This window comes from Hyperolius riggenbachi, chromosome 9 (genome assembly GCF_040937935.1).
Source record: "Hyperolius riggenbachi isolate aHypRig1 chromosome 9, aHypRig1.pri, whole genome shotgun sequence".
In the NCBI taxonomy this organism is placed as follows: domain Eukaryota; kingdom Metazoa; phylum Chordata; class Amphibia; order Anura; family Hyperoliidae; genus Hyperolius; species Hyperolius riggenbachi.
Window position 1 is genome coordinate 9,068,385 of NC_090654.1, and position 21,779 is coordinate 9,090,163.

General features: G+C 44.3%; 1 protein-coding gene across 3 annotated transcripts in view; it reads right to left on the bottom strand.

The window, feature by feature from the left end:
* STAB1 (stabilin 1) overlaps positions 1-21,779 on the bottom strand; it is a 308,949-nt gene that overhangs the window by 9,256 nt on the left and 277,914 nt on the right. For all 3 annotated transcript variants that reach the window (XM_068251889.1, XM_068251888.1, XM_068251891.1), the window contains 5 exons: positions 14,645-14,838; positions 7,600-7,744; positions 5,192-5,325; positions 3,746-3,911; positions 993-1,099 (listed from right to left, as the gene is read on the bottom strand). In XM_068251889.1, the coding sequence (XP_068107990.1) occupies positions 993-1,099; positions 3,746-3,911; positions 5,192-5,325; positions 7,600-7,744; positions 14,645-14,838 (746 nt within the window). The remainder of the gene's footprint in view (positions 1-992; positions 1,100-3,745; positions 3,912-5,191; positions 5,326-7,599; positions 7,745-14,644; positions 14,839-21,779) is intronic.

Consider the following 21,779-nt stretch of genomic DNA (forward strand, 5'->3'; position numbering starts at 1 on the left):
CACTAAGAGGCCCCTCCCCATCCCTCCCACCCCAGCCGTCACACACTGATTGCTATTACACTAAGAGGCCCCTCCTCCATCCCTCCCACCCCAGCCGTCACACACTGATTGCTATTACACTAAGAGGCCCCTCCTCCATCCCTCCCACCCCAGCCGTCACACACTGATTGCTATTAGAGTAAGAGGCTCCCCAGGGCCCCCAACACCTTAATATCTAGTTATCTGGCTTGCAGTCACTGCCATGTATCCCCTTTTCTTATTTCTCTCCACTTCAATCACAATAGGGGAATGATAGCTGAGTGAGTGGTGCGCCCCCTCCTACACTGCGCCCTGAGGCTGGAGCCTCTCTCGCCTCTGCCCCTCCCTGCGTCCCCTCCTACACTGCGCCCTGAGGCTGGAGCCTCTCTCGCCTCTGCCTCACCCTGTGCCTCCTCCTACACTGCGCCCTGAGTCTGGAGCCTCTCTCGCCTCTGCCCCACCCTACGCCCCCTCCTACACTGCGCCCTGAGGCTGGAGCCTCTCTCTCCTCTGCCTCGGTCCCACCCTGCACCCCCTCCTACACTGCACCCTGAGACTGGAGCTTCTCTCGCCTCTGCCATGCCCTGCGCACCTCCTACACCGCGCCCTGAGGCTGGAGCCTCTCTCGCCTCTGCCTCACCCTGTGCCTCCTCCTACACTGCGCCCTGAGGCTGGAGCCTCTCTCGCCTCTGCCTCGGCCCTGCCCCCCCTCCTACACTGTGTCCTGAGGCTGGAGCCTCTCTCTCCTCTGCCTCGGTCCCACCCTGCGCCCCCTCCTACACTGCGCCCTGAGGCTGGAGCTTCTCTCGCCTCTGCCTCGGCCACGCCCTGCACACCTCCTACACCGCGCCCTGAGGCTGGAGCCTCTCTTGCCTCTGCCTCGGCCCCACCCTGCACCCCCTCCTACACTGCGCCCTGAGGCTGGAGACTCTCTCGCCTCTGCCTCAGCACGGTCCAGTGAGGAGGAAACTCACCGAGTAGAAGGTGGACAATTTCGAATTGGCTTCCAGGACTTCCAGCAGATTCCCGTTGCAGTAGCTGCCATCCCCGACGTAGCCCTCTGAACACTCGCACGACACGTCTGACAAGAGATCACATGTCCACATTATAGCCAATCTCATCATCACATCCACATACATCAATCGATTCTCCTGTAAACCTGACCATTCTATTCCTTCATTTCATTGCATGGGGGAAGGGGGATTAATAATGTCAAATTGTGTTTGATCGATTAGTAATGGAGAATTGCGTAGGACAGGGGTCCACAAACATGGACGATCAAGTGATTTATGGGTAATCCAGTCGCCTGTAAGGGAAACTGTAGTGAGAGGTATACGGAGGCTGCCATCTTTATTTACTTTTAAACAATACCAGTTGCCTGGCAGCCCTGCTGATCTATTTGGGTGCAGTAGTATCTGAATCACACACCTGAAACAAGCTTGCAGCTAATCTTGTCAGATCTGACAATAATGTCAGAAACATCTGATCTGCTGCATATTGTAAGGAGAACAGAGTCGCCAAGAGAATAAAATGTATTAAAAGCTTTAAAATGCCTCGGGAGGCGTTGGTGGATTCATCTCCCCGAAGTAGACATAATACCGTCAATTTTAATACAAACAAGTTTATTTATATACTCCAATAAACAGTTCAACGCGTTTCGCAGGTGTATTCCCACTTCTTCAGGCAATAACAAATAGGAGTACACACTGAAAAGACAGAGACAAATAAAGTGTCCTCAGAGTAATGTACATATTGTTGAGTGGTATTTTTACAGTAATTAATATCGCCTATTGAAATCTATGGGCGGGGCTTGGTGAGGTGTGGGTGGGGAGGATGTGTGAGGAGAGAATTAAATATTCTAGTGGGTAAAGGGGGTGGAAGGGTATATAGGATAAAAGTGTTAAGCAGAATACATTTCAATAGACGATATTAATTACTGTAAAAATACCACTCAACAATATGTACATTACTCTGAGGACACTTTATTTGTCTCTGTCTTTTTAGTGTGTATTCCAATTAGTTATTGCCTGAAGAAGCAGGAATATGCCTACGAAACGCGTTGCACTGTTTATTGGAGTATATAAATAAACTTGTTTGTATTCAAATTGGACGGTATTATGTCTACTTCGGGGAGATGAGTCCACCACCGCCTTCCGAGGAATTTTAAAGCTTTTAATACATTTTATTCTTTTGGCGCCTCTGTTCTCCTTACAATATCAGCATCCACCCCTGGTGGAGGGGTTGAATCCCCCTTTCTTCTCCCGATCTACAGAGAGCGACATCTTAATCCTGAGTGAGGACAGGTCTAATCTTCTCACCTGCCTATACAGTGGTTACCTATACGGTAACCCTGACTTGTAAGTATATACATTTATATACCTCTCATTACCCATTACTGTACATACTACACTATATTGGGCTCTCGGTGTTCCCTTCTTTGATCTGCTACATGCTTGTTCAGGGGCTATGGCTAAAAATAATAGAGGCAGAGGATCAACAGGACAGCCAGGCAACTGGTATTGCTTAAGGCTGCTTACACACCAAGACGTTACAGGCGCACGTTAGTGCGCCTGTAACGCTCCCCCAATGCACAGCAATGTAACACAAGTGGGCTGTTCACACAGCCCACGTTGCGTTACATGTAATGCTGCACGTTCTCCTGCAAAGTGCAGCATGCTACGGCGTTGGAGCGGCTATAGCCGCGTTAGACTGTTTGCACATGCGCAGTGGGGGGCGGAGAGGAGGCGGGGAGAGCCAGCTACAGTAGCCGCGCACATGGCTACTTAATATTCACTGCACTGGCGGCAGCTGATTGGCCGGCGGGACCACGTGATGCGGAGTGTCTCGCTCCGCATCACGTGGTCCCGCTGGCCAATCAGCGCCACTCTGGGAGACATTATAGGAATCGAGCCGCCGCCTAACGCGGCTCACTCTACCGTCGGCTCTTGCAGCACCATACGTTGTGTTAGGTGCACGTTATGCGACCTTAACGTGCCACCTAACACAACGTCTTGGTGTGCAAGAAGCCTAAAAGGAAAAAAAATATGGCAGCCTCCTTATACCTCTCACTTTAGTTGTCCTTTAAGGCCTCTTGCACACTACATGCGATTCCGATTTTTAATACGTCCGATTTTTGATTCCGATTAAAAAAAACGTAACAGCATGCAGTACGTTTTTTTAATCAGAATCAAAAATCAGATCAGATAAAAAAAATCGGAATTGCATGTATTGTGTAAGAGGCCTTAATCCGACCATATACTGTACAATGGTGTTTTCATATCGACATTGACAGTGCCAACACTGCGGTTCTGTATTTCGATTGTGATGTCAATCGCAGCGCTGATCGGAAACAACAACAACAAAACTACAATTCTTGCCCAGTTAGACAATGTTGTCTAATTAAATGTGTAATTGTAATGTGTAACAGTGAGAAAAAAAGGAACACATCGTAGTTCTAAGCAGGATTGGGGCTATAAATACGCATTTATTTGATTATGGGGTATATTTACTAAACTATATCAAAATTTACCTGCACAGATAGCGCATGTCATTTAAATAGAAGTTACGCAAATTACGAAATACACGTTACATAATCTGCATAACACGCGTTCTAAAAACATGCATTGCTTGTGTGGGCGGAGTTATTTATTGGATAGATCTATATTGATCCAGAGACACCATGTTTTGAGTGGACATGAGTTCCCTTTAGTGACTCAGTTACACCAACCGTTAAATCGGTAACAGTAAACATCCCGTTTCTCGCTCAGATTTGTCCGCTGCTTGTAGTCAACGATTCCGACATGATTGGCCCCGCAGCTTGCGCTGGGATACACTGTGGGGTACCCTGCACTCCCGTTATACAACCATCCGGCCAGGCAGCGGTGATACCCCAACTGTGGTGAGAGAGATGGAGAGATGGGCAAGAAATCAATCGCAGGAACAGAAAAACACATCATACAGACAGAGATACGTCAGCAATACACACAGCCAACAAAATAAAGCAATCTACTATCATACCAGTGCCCCGAGCCCCACCCAACATCGGTGCCTGACAAGCCCCCCCAATACCTGTACCTCAACCTCCCCCCAATACCGGTACCTCGACCTTCCCCCAATACCTGTACCCCAACCTCCCCCCAATACCGGTACCTCGACCTTCCCCCAATACCTGTGCCCCAACATTCCCCCCTAATACTGGTGATACCCCAACTGTGGGGAGAGAGATGGAAAGAGAGGCATGAAATCAATCTCAGGAACAGAAAAACACATATCAGGCAGACAGAGGTACGTCAGCAATACACACACCCAACAAAATAAACCAATCTACTATGATACCGGTGCCCCAACTCCCCCCCCCCCCCGCCCCAATATCAGTGTCCCGAACTCCCCCCAGTACCATTGCCCCGACTCCTCCAATACCGGTACCCCAACCTCCCCCCAATACCGGTGCCCTGACCTCCTCCCCCAATACCGGTGCCCTGACCTCCCCCCCCCATACTGGTGCCCCGACCTCCCCCAATCCCACCAGTAGAGGTGCTCCATGAGAAGCTAACGGTGCCCGTTCATTCTCGATTTTTCACTGAGAGATTGAGCAACTTTATTGGTCAATCGAAAACCGCGTTATCGATTGAAAGTAAATTGACTGTTGGCCCGCACCCTACAAACGAGATCCTATGTGAGTCTCATTCACTAATGGAGCTGAACGATGTTGTCCTTCTAAATCATTCCAATTCGATCAAAATCATGTGATCACTAGCCAATTCCTTTACAACACACCAATATTTCCCAACCTGCACAATTGAGTAAATTTGTCAATTCAGGAAGATATCACCCAATTTCCTTCAATCTAGCAGAATGGAGTAGAATCAATTCTCCACTGATCTGGGCTCTGACTGTCCACCACCATCTGCGTCACTGTCCCCTCCCAGCAGGGGCGGGCTGCAGAAATGTAGGCGGAGGTTTCTGAAGAGCTTCAACAGTCTTCAGATACATGGCCGCAACTCCATTGCTGACTGGGGGGAGGAGCGTCAACTGTGACCCCAAGATGTCAAACCAGGTAAGTACTTTGATGCATACAAAGTGGGTGGTACCTGCTGGGCAGCTGAGAGCTGCTGTAAGGTGGCGATCGTTGCTCCCTCCGCCCCCCAGTCATGCTCCACCTCCTCATATGTACCTGCTGGGCAGCTGAGAGCTGCTGTAAGGTGGCGATTGTTGCTCCCTCCGCCTCACAGGCTTGCTCCGCCTCCTCGTACGTAAACTCGTATTTGCCTTTCGGTGACTGTAGATGGAAAACGCCCGCCGTCTTCTCTAAAGAGGAACAAGAAACACGTCATTCAAATTAAGAATATTGTTTCATACTACGGCTATTTCCAACTGAGCCCATGAGGAGAGCTGCTACTGCGCATGCGCTGGATCGCGGCAGGTAAAAATTGACCTCTCTGCCGTTCGGGGGCTGCCAGCGCTTAAACCGATGAACACAGGAGGACAGGGGAAGCCTCACTAGGATCCAGAGGCTTCCCCCTCCCTAGGTGATGTACTCCCAAGGGGATGTTTTTAATTCTACAGATCCTCTAAAGCAGTGGTCCTCAAACTGAGGCCCACGGGCCGAATGTGGCCCCCTGAGGCTTTTTTACCGCCCCCCCCCCAAACACAAAATGTATTATACATGCGGTCAGCTACATTTTTAAATATTGGTGGTCTGCATATAGAATGAAGCTAGAAAGCGGTAATTCACTAGTTTCCAATCAGTTGACACTGTTGTCCAATTGGACTGACGGTTGTCACCATAGTATGCATCAATGTCTGGCCCGCAAAGACTTCTATGTACACTCCAGCCCCCCAGCAGTCTGAAGTATGTTGACCCCGCCCTCGACCCAAACCATTTGGGGACCCTTGCTCTAGAGCCTAGGTTCTCAATGTGTGGTACGTGTACCCCAAGGGGTATTTCTGATGGTTCCAGGGGGTACTCAGGCTTCATATACTTAACCAAGAATAACAAATGTAGAGTTTAGGAAAATGATAAATCTTATTTAACTCCCTTGGCGTTATGATTCTTTCTGGATTTTAGGGTCTAAAAGCGCTGCAATTTTTTAATCTGAAAAAAATCAGCAGCTCCACAAATACTTACCTCCCTGGCTCTAGCGCTGCAGTTATGCCTCCATCCTCCGGGTGGCGCTGCAACTCTAAAGTGATCAAGTCATCATGACGACAGCCGGCAATCTCACCAGCAGGATGCAGAGCCCCAGAGGAGAGGAAGAAGAATGGCGTCCGACGTCAGGATTCCCCGGGAGGTATGTAGAAACGCTCCCGCTGCGCGCATTGCTCTGCACACAGCCTCCAGCGGCTCCCCCGAGCAGAGGTCAGGATTACCGCTCTTAGCTGCAGTTTTACGCCCCGACCCTAGCTCGGGAATACCGCCAAGTAGGTTAAAAAACACCAAATCAGTGTTTTAGCTAATTAAAAGCAATAGTAAATGCTTGGAAATTATTTAGAACCAATTATCATGTACTACGATTAAATATATATTTGTCAAGGGGTACCTGTGATAACGTTTACTATGTCAGGGAGTACTTGGTGAGTACAGGATTTCAAAAAGGGTACATACCAATAAAATGTTGAGAAACACTGCTTTACAACATACAGGTGAAACTGAAAAAATTAGAATAAGGTGCAAAAATCCATTCATTTCAGTAATTCAACATAAAAGGTGACACTAATGTATGAAATAGGAACCCTTTGCAGGTGTGTTGGATGAATTAGCTGATTAGAGTCTGACACGTTGAGCCCAGAATATTGAAAATTTTCACAATATTTTAATAGGCTGAGATTTTGTTTTTGGGGTTCTCGAAAGCTGTAAGCCATAATCATCAACATTATAACAAATAAAGGCTTGCCATATCTCACTTAGCAAGTACTGAGTCTATTTCATAGATTAGTTTCACCTTTTAAGTTGAATTACTGTAATAAATGGATTTTTGCACAATATTCTTATTTTTCCAGTTTCACCTCGACAACAAACTACTGTCTATTCGCGTCTGCAGGCCCAGATTCAGGGCTAAACCTCCGCCCTCCCGCAATCCCACTAGGAACGTGGGTGCACCCGCCAAACTTTACCGCAAGTAGTGTGCTAGCTTCCCCTATTCCCTAGACAGATGTCAACCCTCCCCACCCCCCTTCCCTGGTGTGCCAGCCTGGCACCATGCTGATATCACTGTCTCCAGATCATAGAGAGCTGCAGGGGTGGGCCGGAAGGGACTGCTCCTCAGCCCACCCATACAGCTCTCTATCCTCTGGGGGCGGTAACGTCAGCCCTGCTCCAGGATGGGGAATGCAGGCCCACAAACCCACAACAGCCGCCTCTAGGCTCGTGCCTAGGGAGCCTAGTGCCTAGTGAGCCTAGTGTCAAGTCTGGCCCTGTACAATATAGGAGGAGTCCGAGCAGCTCATATAGACTGCTGTTCTGTCCAGCCAAGCAGTATCTGACATTACCATAGGACGTCAGCACTGCCAGCCAGGGAATGAAAGGAAATGAAGGCTTCCGTGGCATATGTGATAATATAAGCAATATAATATCTGAAATACCTTCATAATGCAGATCAGAGCAGACGGCCAGCGCGTCGCAGTCCCCGTTATTCTGCAGGCATCGGTCCACGGGAGGGATCGATTTTTCAAGACACTGGACGCCATTGCCGACATACCCATCGTGACATTCGCACCTCCGCGAGTTCTGCAAGAAGAGATAGTGTCATCAGGCTCGGACTGGGCTGCCGGGAACGTGGGAATTTTCCCGGTAGGCCTGGTCTCTTTTACTTTAAATGGGCCCTCCCAGGCCCCACACCAAACAGCAGGAGAGGAGGAGGTAGCAGTGCAGGAAAGGGTGGCTTGGGCACACAGTGGCAGGGAGGGGGCCCAACTCCCCCCTCCCTCACCTGGGGCCCCCCTTTCTGCACTCCCCCCTCCAGAATTTTGAGCAATAGCAGTGGCTGTTCAGGGAACTACTTACTTCTTCCACAGTCCAGGCGCCGGGGATCTGCGTCACTGCGCGTCACGTGTCTTCTGTCTCCAATGCCTCTCACTGTACTTCCTGATTTTTTTGTGGCCATCTCCCTGTTATGGACTGTCCTCAGAAGAGCTCACAATCTATTCCCTACCATAGTCTAATGTCCTACCAAATGTTGTTATTATACAGCACTGATATCTGTGCAAAGTTTCTAGAGTACATGCATATGTAAGTCCAAATTGGGAGTGGGGGGTGTGCCCCAGGCTGAAACTTTCCTGGTGGGCCCTTAGTGTCCCAGTCCAACCCCGAGTGTCATCCGAAGACAGAAGATGATGCAACACAAGCTAATAAATCCACAGAGAATCGTGCCTGTGGGCTGACCAGCTCCTAAGGCCTGGAACCCACTAACAGTACAATACTAAGCCCTTTCTTGCTCTTGCTAATGTAATGCTATGGATGTGATCCCACCGGAGTGATGTGATTTTATAAAAATCCCCCAAGAGCTTTACAAATCACTAGTGGTCAGAAAAGACTGCTAGTGGGTTTAAAGGGAAGCTGAAGTGAAAATAAACTTATAATATAATGATTTGTATGTGTCGTACAGCTAAGAAATAAAACATTGGCACAGATATGAGTCTCATATTATTTCCAGTACAGGAAGAGTTAAGAGACTTCAGTTGCTATCTATGCAAAAGAGCTTCTCTGAGCTCCAAGACTTTATAAGGTTGTGGACAGCACTGTCTTTGAAGCTCTTATCTCAACTGTGTCTCATTGTTTCTAGTTTGTTTAATGTTCACTGCAGAGGAAAGTTGAAAAGGCCATTAGCTCTGCTCTGTTTCATCTTATATAATGCTGAGTGTAGCGTGTAAACTGCAGTTATTAGAGGATGATGCAAAAAAAAGCTATATACCTGAAAATAAAAATGAGACTATTTTCTTTGCAACTAATGTTCTATTAATTATTTAAACTACACAACCAATTCATTATATTTTAAGTTGTTGTTTTTTTACTTCATTGTCACTTTAAAGAGAAACTGAAGCGAAAAAAAAAATGATGATATAATGAATTGGTTGTGTAGTACGGATAATTCATAGAACATTAGTAGCAAAGAAAATATTCTCTTAAATTATTTTCAGTTACATCATTTTTTTTTATAACATTGCATCATTCTCTAATATTTGCAGTTTACACACTACTCAGCATTCTAAATGATTTTACAGAGCAGGCTAGTGAACTTTTGAACTGTCCTCTGCAGGAAAAAAAACAATACAATGCCAGACACTTGAGATAATAAGCTTCAGAAGACAGAGCTCACTGTTACTTTGTAAGTCGTGGAGCTCAATAGCTCTCCTGCATAGTTTCTTAACTCTTCCTGTACTGGAAACAATATTATACTTGTGTATCTGCTCCTAATGCTTTATTTCTTAGCTGTACTACACATATCAATCATTATATCATAATTTTTATTTTTGCTTCAGTGTCTCTTTAACCCCTAAGGCTGTATCTGATTGACTCCCAACATAGACGTGCAGAGCCTAATTATAAGCAGGATACACAACTTGCATTTCTGAAAAGTGTACAAAACTGAAAGACAAGTGTGACCCCTGCCTTACAGCAGATAATGTAATGTAGAGAAAACTGACAAAATGTGCAGGATGTCAGGTTTTTTTTCTGCTCGCGAAATCTGCATTCGAGCGTGACCTAGCCCATTGATTAACAGGAGTTATCAGTTGAAATCAGTTTCTCTGTGCAGAAAACACAGACAAGTGTGACCCCTGCCAAACAGAGGATGTGGTATAACAACAGAGGCGCCAAGAAGAGTAAAATTAGTTAAAATTGTTAAAAAGGGGGAAGTGGGTGGACTCACCTCCCTGGCCCAGTGCTGGTCGTAATGGAGAAAGCTACGCTTACGGATCATTACGCGTAATTTTACGCTATTACGCATTACGAAATTACGCTTACGTCATAGACAGTAAATTTCGGTACATGTCCGTAATTACGCATAGCACTTACGCAATTACGCGTAAGTATGCCGTAGTGCAGGTTATTACGTTATAGGCTTACGCGTAAAATCCTGCTAGCAATTAATGCGTAAGGTCATGCTGCCAAGCGGAAAAGTTGACGCATGGATCAATGTTAGGTAGCCGCCGATTTTAAGGGTTAATAGCAAAGCCCCCTTAAAGAGGAACTCCAGTGAAAATAATGTAATAAAAAAAGTGCTTCATTTTTACAATAATTATGTATACATGATTTAGTCAGTGTTTGCTCATTGTAAAATCTTTCCTCTCCCAGATTCACATTCTGACATGTTTTACATGGTGACATTGTTACTGTGGGCAGATTATGTAGCTGGTCTGGCTTTAACAGACAGCTGTAAGCAGCTATTTCCTGTCTGAACATTGTTACATTGTGGCAGTTTGCCCAGAGTACCGTACGGTACCAGAGCCTCTTGTGGGAGGGGTTTCAGCACAAAATCAGTCATACAGCGCCCCCTGATGGTCTGTTTGTGAAAATCATTATTTTTCTCATGTAAAAGTGGGTATCAGCTACTGATTGGGATAAAGTTCAATTCTTGGTCGGAGTTTCTCTTTAAGTGCTAAGAGCCTCAAATTTGGAGAATATATTAAGGAGATCAGAAGGAATAAGAGGAAAAAATTTTTTTCCAAAAAGACCTTATAGTTTTTGAGAAAATCGATGTTAAAGTTTCAAAGGAAAAATATATACATTTAAAAACCCGCCGACTTTAACGGTTAATAGCAAAGCCTGCTTAAAATTTAGGAACACCAAATTCACAGGGTATATTAAGGGGATCAGTGGGAATAAGAGGAAAAAATTTTTTTTCAAAAAGACCTTATAGTTTTTGAGAAAATCGATTTTTAAGTTTCAAGGGCGAAAATGTCTTTTAAATGCGGAAAATGTCAGTTTTTTTTGCACAGGTAACAATAGTGTTTTATTTTCATAGATTCCCCCAAGTGGGAAGAGTTTTACTTACTTCGTTCTGAGTGTGGGAAATATAAAAAAAAAACGACGTGGGGTCCCCCCTCCCAGACCTCTTTAACCCCTTGTCCCCCATGCAGACTGGGATAGCCAGAATGCGGAGCACCGGCCGCGTGGGGCTCCGCACCCTGACTATACCAGCCCGCATGGTCCATGGATTGGGGGGTCTCGGAAGGGGAGGGGCAGCCAAGCTTTCCCCTCCCCCTCCGAGCCCTTGTCCAATCCAAGGACAAGGGGCTCTTCTCCACCTCCGATGGGCGGTGGAGGTGGAGGCCGCGATTTCCTGGGGAGGGGTTCATGGTGGCATCTGGGAGTCCCCTTTAAAAAGGGGTCCCCCAGATGCCCACCCCCCTCCCAGGAGAAATGAGTATAGAGGTACTTGTAGTACCCCTTACCCATTTCCTTTAAGAGTTAAAAGTAAATAAACACACAAACACATAGAAAAAGTATTTTAATTGAACAAAAAACATAACCACGAAAAAAGTCCTTTAATATTCTTAATTAACCATTAATACTTACCTGTCCCTTTAAAAGCCAGTTCCCACGCAATATCCTCGGAAATATACTAATCAGTTACAATGTAACAAAGTTATTCAATGTAACAACTTTGTTACATTGTAACACCACCGCACCCGACGTCACTCACCGCCGCCGCCGCCGCCACGTCTGCGCTGCAGGACCCGACAGAGCTCTGAGCTATAGCTCAGAGCTCTCTAAGCATCTTTGTATTTGGGCTCCAAGGAGCCCCATTGGTCCTTAGCAGACCAATGGGGTTCCTTCTGATTTGAAGGAACCCCATTGGTCTGCTAAGGACCAATGGGGCTCCTTGGAGCCCAAATACAAAGATGCTTTGGAGAGCTCTGAGCTAATATAGCTCAGAGCTCTGTCGGGTGAAGGGACGCTAAGTCCCCGCCGGCTCCGCTGCCCTCCCCGCCTCTCCCACATGTCACCTATATACATGCTGGCACCCATGGGTGCCAGCATGTATATGGGTGACAGGTGTGGGCGGAGTGGACGGCGGGAGCCGGCGGGGACTTAGTGTGTATGCGGCGGCCGGCGGGTGAGCGGCGAGTGACGTCGGGTGCGGTGGTGTTACAAAGTAACAAAGTTGTTACATTGAATAACTTTGTTACATTGTAACTGATTAGTATATTTCCGAGGATATTGCGTGGGAACTGGCTTTTAAAGGGACAGGTAAGTATTAATGGTTAATTAAGAATATTAAAGGACTTTTTTCGTGGTTATGTTTTTTGTTCAATTAAAATACTTTTTCTATGTGTTTGTGTGTTTATTTACTTTTAACTCTTAAAGGAAATGGGTAAGGGGTACTACAAGTACCTCTATACTCATTTCTCCTGGGAGGGGGGTGGGCATCTGGGGGACCCCTTTTTAAAGGGGACTCCCAGATGCCACCATGAACCCCTCCCCAGGAAATCGCGGCCTCCACCTCCACCGCCCATCGGAGGTGGAGAAGAGCCCCTTGTCCTTGGATTGGACAAGGGCTCGGAGGGGGAGGGGAAAGCTTGGCTGCCCCTCCCCTTCCGAGACCCCCCAATCCATGGACCATGCGGGCTGGTATAGTCAGGGTGCGGAGCCCCACGCGGCCGGTGCTCCGCATTCTGGCTATCCCAGTCTGCATGGGGGACAAGGGGTTAAAGAGGTCTGGGAGGGGGGACCCCACGTCGTTTTTTTTTTATATTTCCCACACTCAGAACGAAGTAAGTAAAACTCTTCCCACTTGGGGGAATCTATGAAAATAAAACACTATTGTTACCTGTGCAAAAAAAACTGACATTTTCCGCATTTAAAAGACATTTTCGCCCTTGAAACTTAAAAATCGATTTTCTCAAAAACTATAAGGTCTTTTTGAAAAAAATTTTTTTCCTCTTATTCCCACTGATCCCCTTAATATACCCTGTGAATTTGGTGTTCCTAAATTTTAAGCAGGCTTTGCTATTAACCGTTAAAGTCGGCGGGTTTTTAAATGTATATATTTTTCCTTTGAAACTTTAACATCGATTTTCTCAAAAACTATAAGGTCTTTTTGAAAAAAATTTTTTTCCTCTTATTCCTTCTGATCTCCTTAATATATTCTCCAAATTTGAGGCTCTTAGCACTTAAGGGGGCTTTGCTATTAACCCTTAAAGTCGGCGGCTTTTTTATATTATACGGGAGCGTAATATTACGCGATTACGGCAGACTGTGTAATTTCAATGGGAGTTTACTGTCTTACGCGTAATTTGTTACGCGTAAAACGTAACCCAGCGATCTACGCGTAATTAATTACGCGTAATACAGTAACCTTACACGTAACGCTTACGGTGCATTTGTAGTGAATTACGATGCGTAATTACGCTAATGCGTAATTTCGGCCCAGCACTGCCCTGGCCAGACAATGGGCAGGTTACTTCAAGTTTAAAGTAACAGAGGCACTATATCTGGCTCTTGACCCGACTTTGCTCCCTCCAAAAATGGTTTGCCTGAAGAAGCGGGACTGTTACCCGTGAAAAACGCGTTGCACTTTTGGAGCTCATAATAAATGTTACTTTAAACTTGAAGTAACCTGCCCGTTGTCTGGCCATTTTTTCAGAAGGGAGGTGAGTCCACCCACTTCCCCCTTTTTAACAATTTTAACTAATTTTACTCTACTTGGCGCCTCTGTTGTTATACCACATAATTGTTGAGTCCACGCTTGGTGGAGGGGTGTATCCCCATTTTCTCCTATCTACAGAGAGCGACTTCTTAACCCTGAGCGGGGTCAGGTTACAATTCTCCCCCCTGCTTATCCAGTGGTTGCCTTGGAGGCGACCCGTCCTTGTGAGTATAACCATTGTGTGTGTTTGCATCAGACATCACCTCATTAAGATACTACACCATATCGGGCTCTCGGTTCTCCCCCTTTCTTTCAATCCTGCCAAATAGAGGATGTTAGCTTGTCTGTTTGCATGCGCAGAATGTTCCATACTGGACCCTTCCACCGCGATGAGGCCATCGTTCTGGGAAGCGCTGACACCTCTCCCTGCTATCTAAGAAATGTAAGTTTACTTTATGGCTAGCTGCTCCCATTTTATTTTAGGGTTGCATTTCAATTTTTTTTAAGATGTTAGGGTTCTTCTAGCGCATAATTGTAGCATTTGCTTTGAATACAAGGTGTGTATTTGCCTCTAGGGGCTCTGCACGCCTCTGTTGGTAGTCAATCGGATGCAGCCTAATCTTAGGAGGCGCTGCCACTTCTCCCCTGTCCTCCAAAAAAATACCTGTAAACCATTTTATGTCCAGCTGCTCCCAAATTAACACTATGCTTGTTTGGTAATAAGTTAGAGGTTAGGGTCCCTTCGGAGAGGATAGCCTCATTGCGGTGGAGGGGTCCAGTTCAGAGTACTCTGCATGCAAATTGTCCTGGAAGGCTCTGCACACCTAGGTTATTAGTCATTTAGATGTAGCCTGTTTTCGGAAGCGCCGCCAGCCAGCCACCTCTCCCTGCTGTCTAAAAAATGTAAGCAATATCGCTGAGCAGGAAATCGCACAGGTTTCCGAGACAAAGGAGAAAGAAAACCTGCAAAATGATTTCTGGCACAATGCTGGTCTGTTATTAAGAAAGCCTTCAGTAGTGAGAAATGTTAGACTTACTGGCCCGGTGTAAATACACTCTGCATGTTCACTGCAGCCCCCGTTCTCCCCATTCACACACAGATTGATGGGGGTGCAGACATATCCGTCGCCTTCATATCCAGGAAGACAAGCGCAGGAGAGCTTTATCCCACTCTGAGAGCACAAGGCGTGGATACTGCAGCCACCATTGTACGTCTTGCATTGGTCAATCACTGCAAAGCAAGGAAACCATGTTTACTGTACTGAAAACCCCAGAATGCAGCTCCAGCATCATCATATATCATTACATAAGGCATGGGGAGATCCGTATACAATGTTACTGCTGTAATCACTTGATTAGTCCCAGGGCTGCAAGCAAAAGCAAACTAGATTTCCTTCTCTCTGCAGCTATTCATTCCTGCAGACATAGGAGGGCCTGAGAGCATCCGGTACACAAAAAGTACTCCAAACACTCTACTGTCGCCAAGGCAGCAAGTTCATACTGTATATTGTAATGTGTCCACCAGGAGCATCGCTATAATGTAGTATTTCCAAGTAATGAAATACAGATTTAACGTGACACTGGAGCGAAAAGAAAACGTATGATGTAATGATTTGTATGTGTAGTACTGGTAATTAATAGAACATTAGTCTATTTTTATTTTTAGATATATAGCTTTTTTTTTTAAATAACATTGCATCATTCTGTCATATTTGCAATTACATGTCACACTCTATTTTAAACTATAAAACAAGCAGAGCTAATGGCCCTTTTCTTTGATGTATAAGTGCTTCAATAAACAGGGCTGTATCTGACACAAGTTGGGTTGGAGAGCTCAGAGAAGCTCTTTTGCATAGATAACAGCTGGAGTTTCTTAACTCTTCCTGTACTGGAAACAATATGAGAATCATTTCTTTGCTACTAAAGTTCTATTCCTTATGCTAGGCACACGTTGCATTTTTGCGGTCGATAGATGCGTTCGATAATTTCCGTCATGTCCGATATTGCTTTCGATCATTTTTACCATTATTTCCCATAGAAGTGAATTGAAATTGATAAGAAAAGATAAGAGGATCAAGCGGAAAATTAAGCAGAAAAACGAATCGAAAGTAGATTGAACGGGAAATCGCCCGAAAAAACGCATTGTGTGTACCCAGCATTAGCTTTACTACACGTACAATTCATTACATCATATGTTTATTTTCACTTCAGATTCCCTTTAAGAATAAATACTCCTTACAGACGCGGGTTGCGCACACAGACTTGGAGCGCTTCAAGCAACCTTCAAAGGCACTTTTACTATAAATCTGAGGAAGCAGGCAAGTACCACGAAAAGTGTTGTTTTTATTGGTGTCCAAGCAGAGGCGGGACAAGGTCCTCCAGCACCCAAGGCTGAGACACCAAAGTGCGCCCCTCCATCCCTCCCACCCCAGCTGTCACTAACTGATTGCTGTTAGACTAAGAGGCGCCACAGGGCCCACAACCTCCCCAACACCTTAATCTCTAGTTATCTGGCTTGCAGTCACTGCCATATATCCCCTTTTATTATTTCTTTCTGCTTCAAACACAATTAGGAATGACAGCTGAGTGAATTCTGCGCCCCCTCCTACACTGCGCCCTGAGGCTGGAGCCTCTCCAGCCTATGCCTCGGCCCGGCCCTGTGTCCAAGAAACCTTTTTTCTTATCCTCCATTCTGAGGTAAGGCTGTTTTAGATTATTTATATTTATAAGTATATCTCCTGTCCTTTGGATTTTTGGGGACGCCTCCTCCCACCTCATATAAAAGCTTGTATCTGTACACAAAATGAAAAGAAAATGCTGATTATATTTGAAAACAGCATGTGTGCTGTACACTAGGATTTGTCACCACTAACCAAGACCCCTGTGTGTCCGGCTGTGCCCGGCTTACATCAACTGGTTTCATGTAAGAATAAAAGGTGGCGGGGGCTAACTACAGGGGAGGGGAGCAGTCAGTGCAACCGCAGATGGGCCCACAGCTATAAAGGGGCCTTAACTTAAAGGGATACCGTAGGGGAAGCAGCAGATTTGAGCGCATGAGACAAGTGGACAAAAAGGGCGCCCCATTCACTCCCATTATAAATATCGTTTAATGGGCGCCGAACAGGGAAAAAAGGGCGCCAGAGATTATTAACGTTTTACAAACGGCGCCCGGAGATTTTTTATGTTTTAAAACTGCTTGTGATGATTTACGTTTAGAAAATGAGCCCGTGACAAATAACGTTTATAAAAATACTAAACATATTTATCCTATTTAATTAAAACATTATTTAACATTTTAACCCTTACTGTTTGTAAAACATTATTATTCACAAAATAAAGCGATCAGTACCTAACGTAAATTGCAATATATTTTTTACAATCACTATTTGTAAAACATTTCTAAAACATTATTATCCACCCAAAAAAATTATTATTTTTTTTTTATTTATTAATGATTGTAAAACATTATTATCCATAGGGGGTCTTAGGTTTAGGCACCACAAGGGGGGTCTTAGGTTTAGGCACCACTACAAAATGCAAGAAAACTAGAAATCCCCCTTGTATATATGTATTGAAACACGCAAATGAGCAAAATGCAAACAGGATGTAAAAAAATGCAAAAGATTCTTTATTGTGAGCCAACTACAGAATTAAAAAACAATAATTTAAAAACAAGGTAGCCAGACCTGGGCCATGAGCCCCTAAGTAATAAGATAATGGAAGTGAGCTCCACAAGTAATAATAATATATTAAAAGTGGTTTACTCTGGAGTTTCTGTGAAATAAATAAACCAGTACCACAAGAAATTATTATATAAACAATGGTGGGACTGTGTCACAGAAAACCCCCAGAGGACCACAAACAAATGCATAAGATGGTAAAAATCCTCAATAACAAACTGCTACTATAAATTTGATAAGTGCAAGTGCAGATGCAAAGATACAAAAAATGCAAACTTAACAAAATATAACCATCTAATAAAGATGAATGGTATGGAGGTAAAGTGAATAAGACTAGAGGTAGATCGATGAATAAGTACAAACAGTTGATGGGAGAAGAAAGGGATTATCTCCCTTAAGGTGCAGCAGTGATAAGGTGCATAAAGGAAGGTAGCAGTGAGAAGAGAGAATAGTAATGCAAAGCTCACCTAAGTATTGAATAATAGGTCACAGGACTGGCTAAGCGGGCGCTGCCTACGCCGTCCGACTAGTTCCGCCGAAGCTGCAAGGGGACATGAGTGTAGCAAGCTGGCGCGGTTTAAATGAGGCCAAAGGACGCGGCCGCGTCATTGGCTTGACCCTACGTGCCGTCTGTCGTCAGCACGGAAGGTCAGCCAAGCGTAGGATGGGACGCATAAGTTAATGTGAGACGCATGAAGAATAAAGAGATTTGCCATCTAGTGGACAAAAGAGGTAAGACATGCAAAAACACATTGAGAAAATAATAAGACTTGTCATGAAAGCCTGGCCGCCATCTAGTGGACAAAAAAGAGAATACTCATAACAACAATAAGAACTTCTACATAACTAGAGACATCCTGAAAACAACCACAATTGGAGACTATTCAAATTGTGCAGATGTTAAGTATAATTATTAGGCATCTATGTGCATATCCAATGAAGTGTCCAAAGCAAAGAGACATATGGGCAATCCACTTCGGATAAATAAATGGTTTCATGAAAAATATTTTCAAGGCAATCCAGAGCCGTCCAAACAGTAGGTATCATCCTCTAGGTCACATCCTAAATCAAAAAGAAAGAAAGGAAGGGCAATAAATAATAAATAAAGAATGCTTCACAGGTCAATAGTCATATATATATCTCAGTGGTGTCCTCATCAAACACCACTCATTCCTTATATGAACTTACGCATGTGTCACTCATAGTTCAGTCCAGTCTTCTTACCATAGACTGTAGAAGATATCAAATATGCCCACATGTACCTACTTCAAGTGGGCAACACAGAAAAGCCCTCATCATCAGATAAACTCAAAAAGATGGAGGGAGGGGGGAGGGGAAAAGAATTGATGTATCACCAATATTGTGTCAAAGAATGAAGATTAGGAAAGTCCAGCTTCCCTACCTCAAAGCTGTAGAACAAAACCAAAAATAAGTCTTGAAGCGATACTCATTAAGAGCAATGGAAAACAATGCTTCCAACAAAGGGACAAAGGGCAGTCCAGCCTCCTTACCCAAGGCTGTAGAATATAAACAAGAGAGGAAAGAGGAACAAACACACTCACCCAAGGAAAACCCAGGTCACCAAATTGGTGTGTCATCAAGCATAATCATTGTGGCAAATAACAGCCTAAACTAAAATCCTCATTGAGACCCTGGGGGATTCTCGTACCTAGTTTGTAAATCCAGCGCAATTCCCACTGCAACAGTTTGATAACATGGTTTCCACCTCTCCCATTTAGTTGTAGTCGTTGAAGTCCAATCACCTTCCAATTTTCTATTTTACTTGATGGACACGTTAGGGAATGAGATGCCACAGAAGTGAGAGTTTTGCTTTCTAGATGATCCCTAAATGCTAGTTTGATGTTAGAGCGATGCTGTTGTATTCTGAACTTCAGAGGATTTTTGGTTTGGCCCACATATCGTTTAGTACAACCACATTCGAGAAGATAAATCACCCAAGGAGTTTGGCAATTGATAAAATCATGTAACACAATATGTGTATCATCCAAGTAATTACGTATACTCTTAGTAGGAGACATTAGTGAGCAGATAGAACAATTGCTACAAGGATAGCTACCCCTGACACTTAATGATCTTTGTGGATATGTATAATGGCTGTGACAAAGTTTGTCCTTCAAGCTGGGTGCCCTTTTAGCCGTGACTGATGGTCTCGGGGTAATGAATTTATTGATTATTGGATCACTCTGTAATATCTTCCAATGTGTATTCAAGATGTTATAAATTTCATTCCAATTCTCATTGTAAGGTGTGATCAGCCTGACCAAATTTTCACCTCTAGTATCATGCTTTTTGGTTTGCAACAGTTTATCTCTTGAAGTAAATCTGGCTCTCCGCCAAGCCTTTCTGATGTATTTATTAGGATAACCTCTGTTCCTAAACCTCTTAGCCAGTTCACCGGCTTCCTTTTCAAATTCTTCATTATTTGTGCAATTACGTCTGACCCTCAAAAATTGTCCAGTAGGTATACCACGTTTAGTGGCTGCGGTATGGAAGGAGGAATAGTGCAAGAATCTTATATTCGAGACTCTGCTGATATCATCACCAAATTGACTGATGTCCAAATGAATACGGAGGATTATTTGGTAACATGTGATGTAGAGAGCTTGTATTCCAATATTTCACACCAACATGGTCTTAGAGCCGTTAAATATTTTTTAGACATGGAGTCTGTGGAACATCGTTCCAGGAATCTGTGGTTGCTGGATTTATTAGAATTTGTGTTGACACACAATTATTTTCTTTTTAATAACACCTACTACCTACAGATAAGGGGTGTGGCCATGGGGGCCAAGTGTGCGCCCTCTGTGGCCAACCTCTTTCTTGGATGGTGGGAGAGAGAATGTGTGTGGGCGTCGTCGCTGGAACGATTCCACCCCGCTATTACGGGGTGGCATCGTTTCATCGATGACGTCTTCATACTATGGCAGGATAGTCTGGAGTTACTAAATGAATTTATGGCAACCATTAACAATAATGATCTTAACATATTCCTTACTTTTGATATTTCCCAGAAAGAAGTCTGTTTCTTGGATATCAGGATCCGGAAGGGGTCAGAGGGTCAACTCAATACAACACTATTTCGTAAGGCTACAGCTGTTAATAGCCTCTTGCACTATTCCTCCTTCCATACCGCAGCCACTAAACGTGGTATACCTACTGGACAATTTTTGAGGGTCAGACGTAATTGCACAAATAATGAAGAATTTGAAAAGGAAGCCGGTGAACTGGCTAAGAGGTTTAGGAACAGAGGTTATCCTAATAAATACATCAGAAAGGCTTGGCGGAGAGCCAGATTTACTTCAAGAGATAAACTGTTGCAAACCAAAAAGCATGATACTAGAGGTGAAAATTTGGTCAGGCTGATCACACCTTACAATGAGAATTGGAATGAAATTTATAACATCTTGAATACACATTGGAAGATATTACAGAGTGATCCAATAATCAATAAATTCATTACCCCGAGACCATCAGTCACGGCTAAAAGGGCACCCAGCTTGAAGGACAAACTTTGTCACAGCCATTATACATATCCACAAAGATCATTAAGTGTCAGGGGTAGCTATCCTTGTAGCAATTGTTCTATCTGCTCACTAATGTCTCCTACTAAGAGTATACGTAATTACTTGGATGATACACATATTGTGTTACATGATTTTATCAATTGCCAAACTCCTTGGGTGATTTATCTTCTCGAATGTGGTTGTACTAAACGATATGTGGGCCAAACCAAAAATCCTCTGAAGTTCAGAATACAACAGCATCGCTCTAACATCAAACTAGAAATTTAGGGATCATCTAGAAAGCAAAACTCTCACTTCTGTGGCATCTCATTCCCTAACGTGTCCATCAAGTAAAATAGAAAATTGGAAGGTGATTGGACTTCAACGACTACAACTAAATGGGAGAGGTGGAAACCATGTTATCAAACTGTTGCAGTGGGAATTGCGCTGGATTTACAAACTAGGTACGAGAATCCCCCAGGGTCTCAATGAGGATTTTAGTTTAGGCTGTTATTTGCCACAATGATTATGCTTGATGACACACCAATTTGGTGACCTGGGTTTTCCTTGGGTGAGTGTGTTTGTTCCTCTTTCCTCTCTTGTTTATATTCTACAGCCTTGGGTAAGGAGGCTGGACTGCCCTTTGTCCCTTTGTTGGAAGCATTGTTTTCCATTGCTCTTAATGAGTATCGCTTCAAGACTTATTTTTGGTTTTGTTCTACAGCTTTGAGGTAGGGAAGCTGGACTTTCCTAATCTTCATTCTTTGACACAATATTGGTGATACATCAATTCTTTTCCCCTCCCCCCTCCCTCCATCTTTTTGAGTTTATCTGATGATGAGGGCTTTTCTGTGTTGCCCACTTGAAGTAGGTACATGTGGGCATATTTGATATCTTCTACAGTCTATGGTAAGAAGACTGGACTGAACTATGAGTGACACATGCGTAAGTTCATATAAGGAATGAGT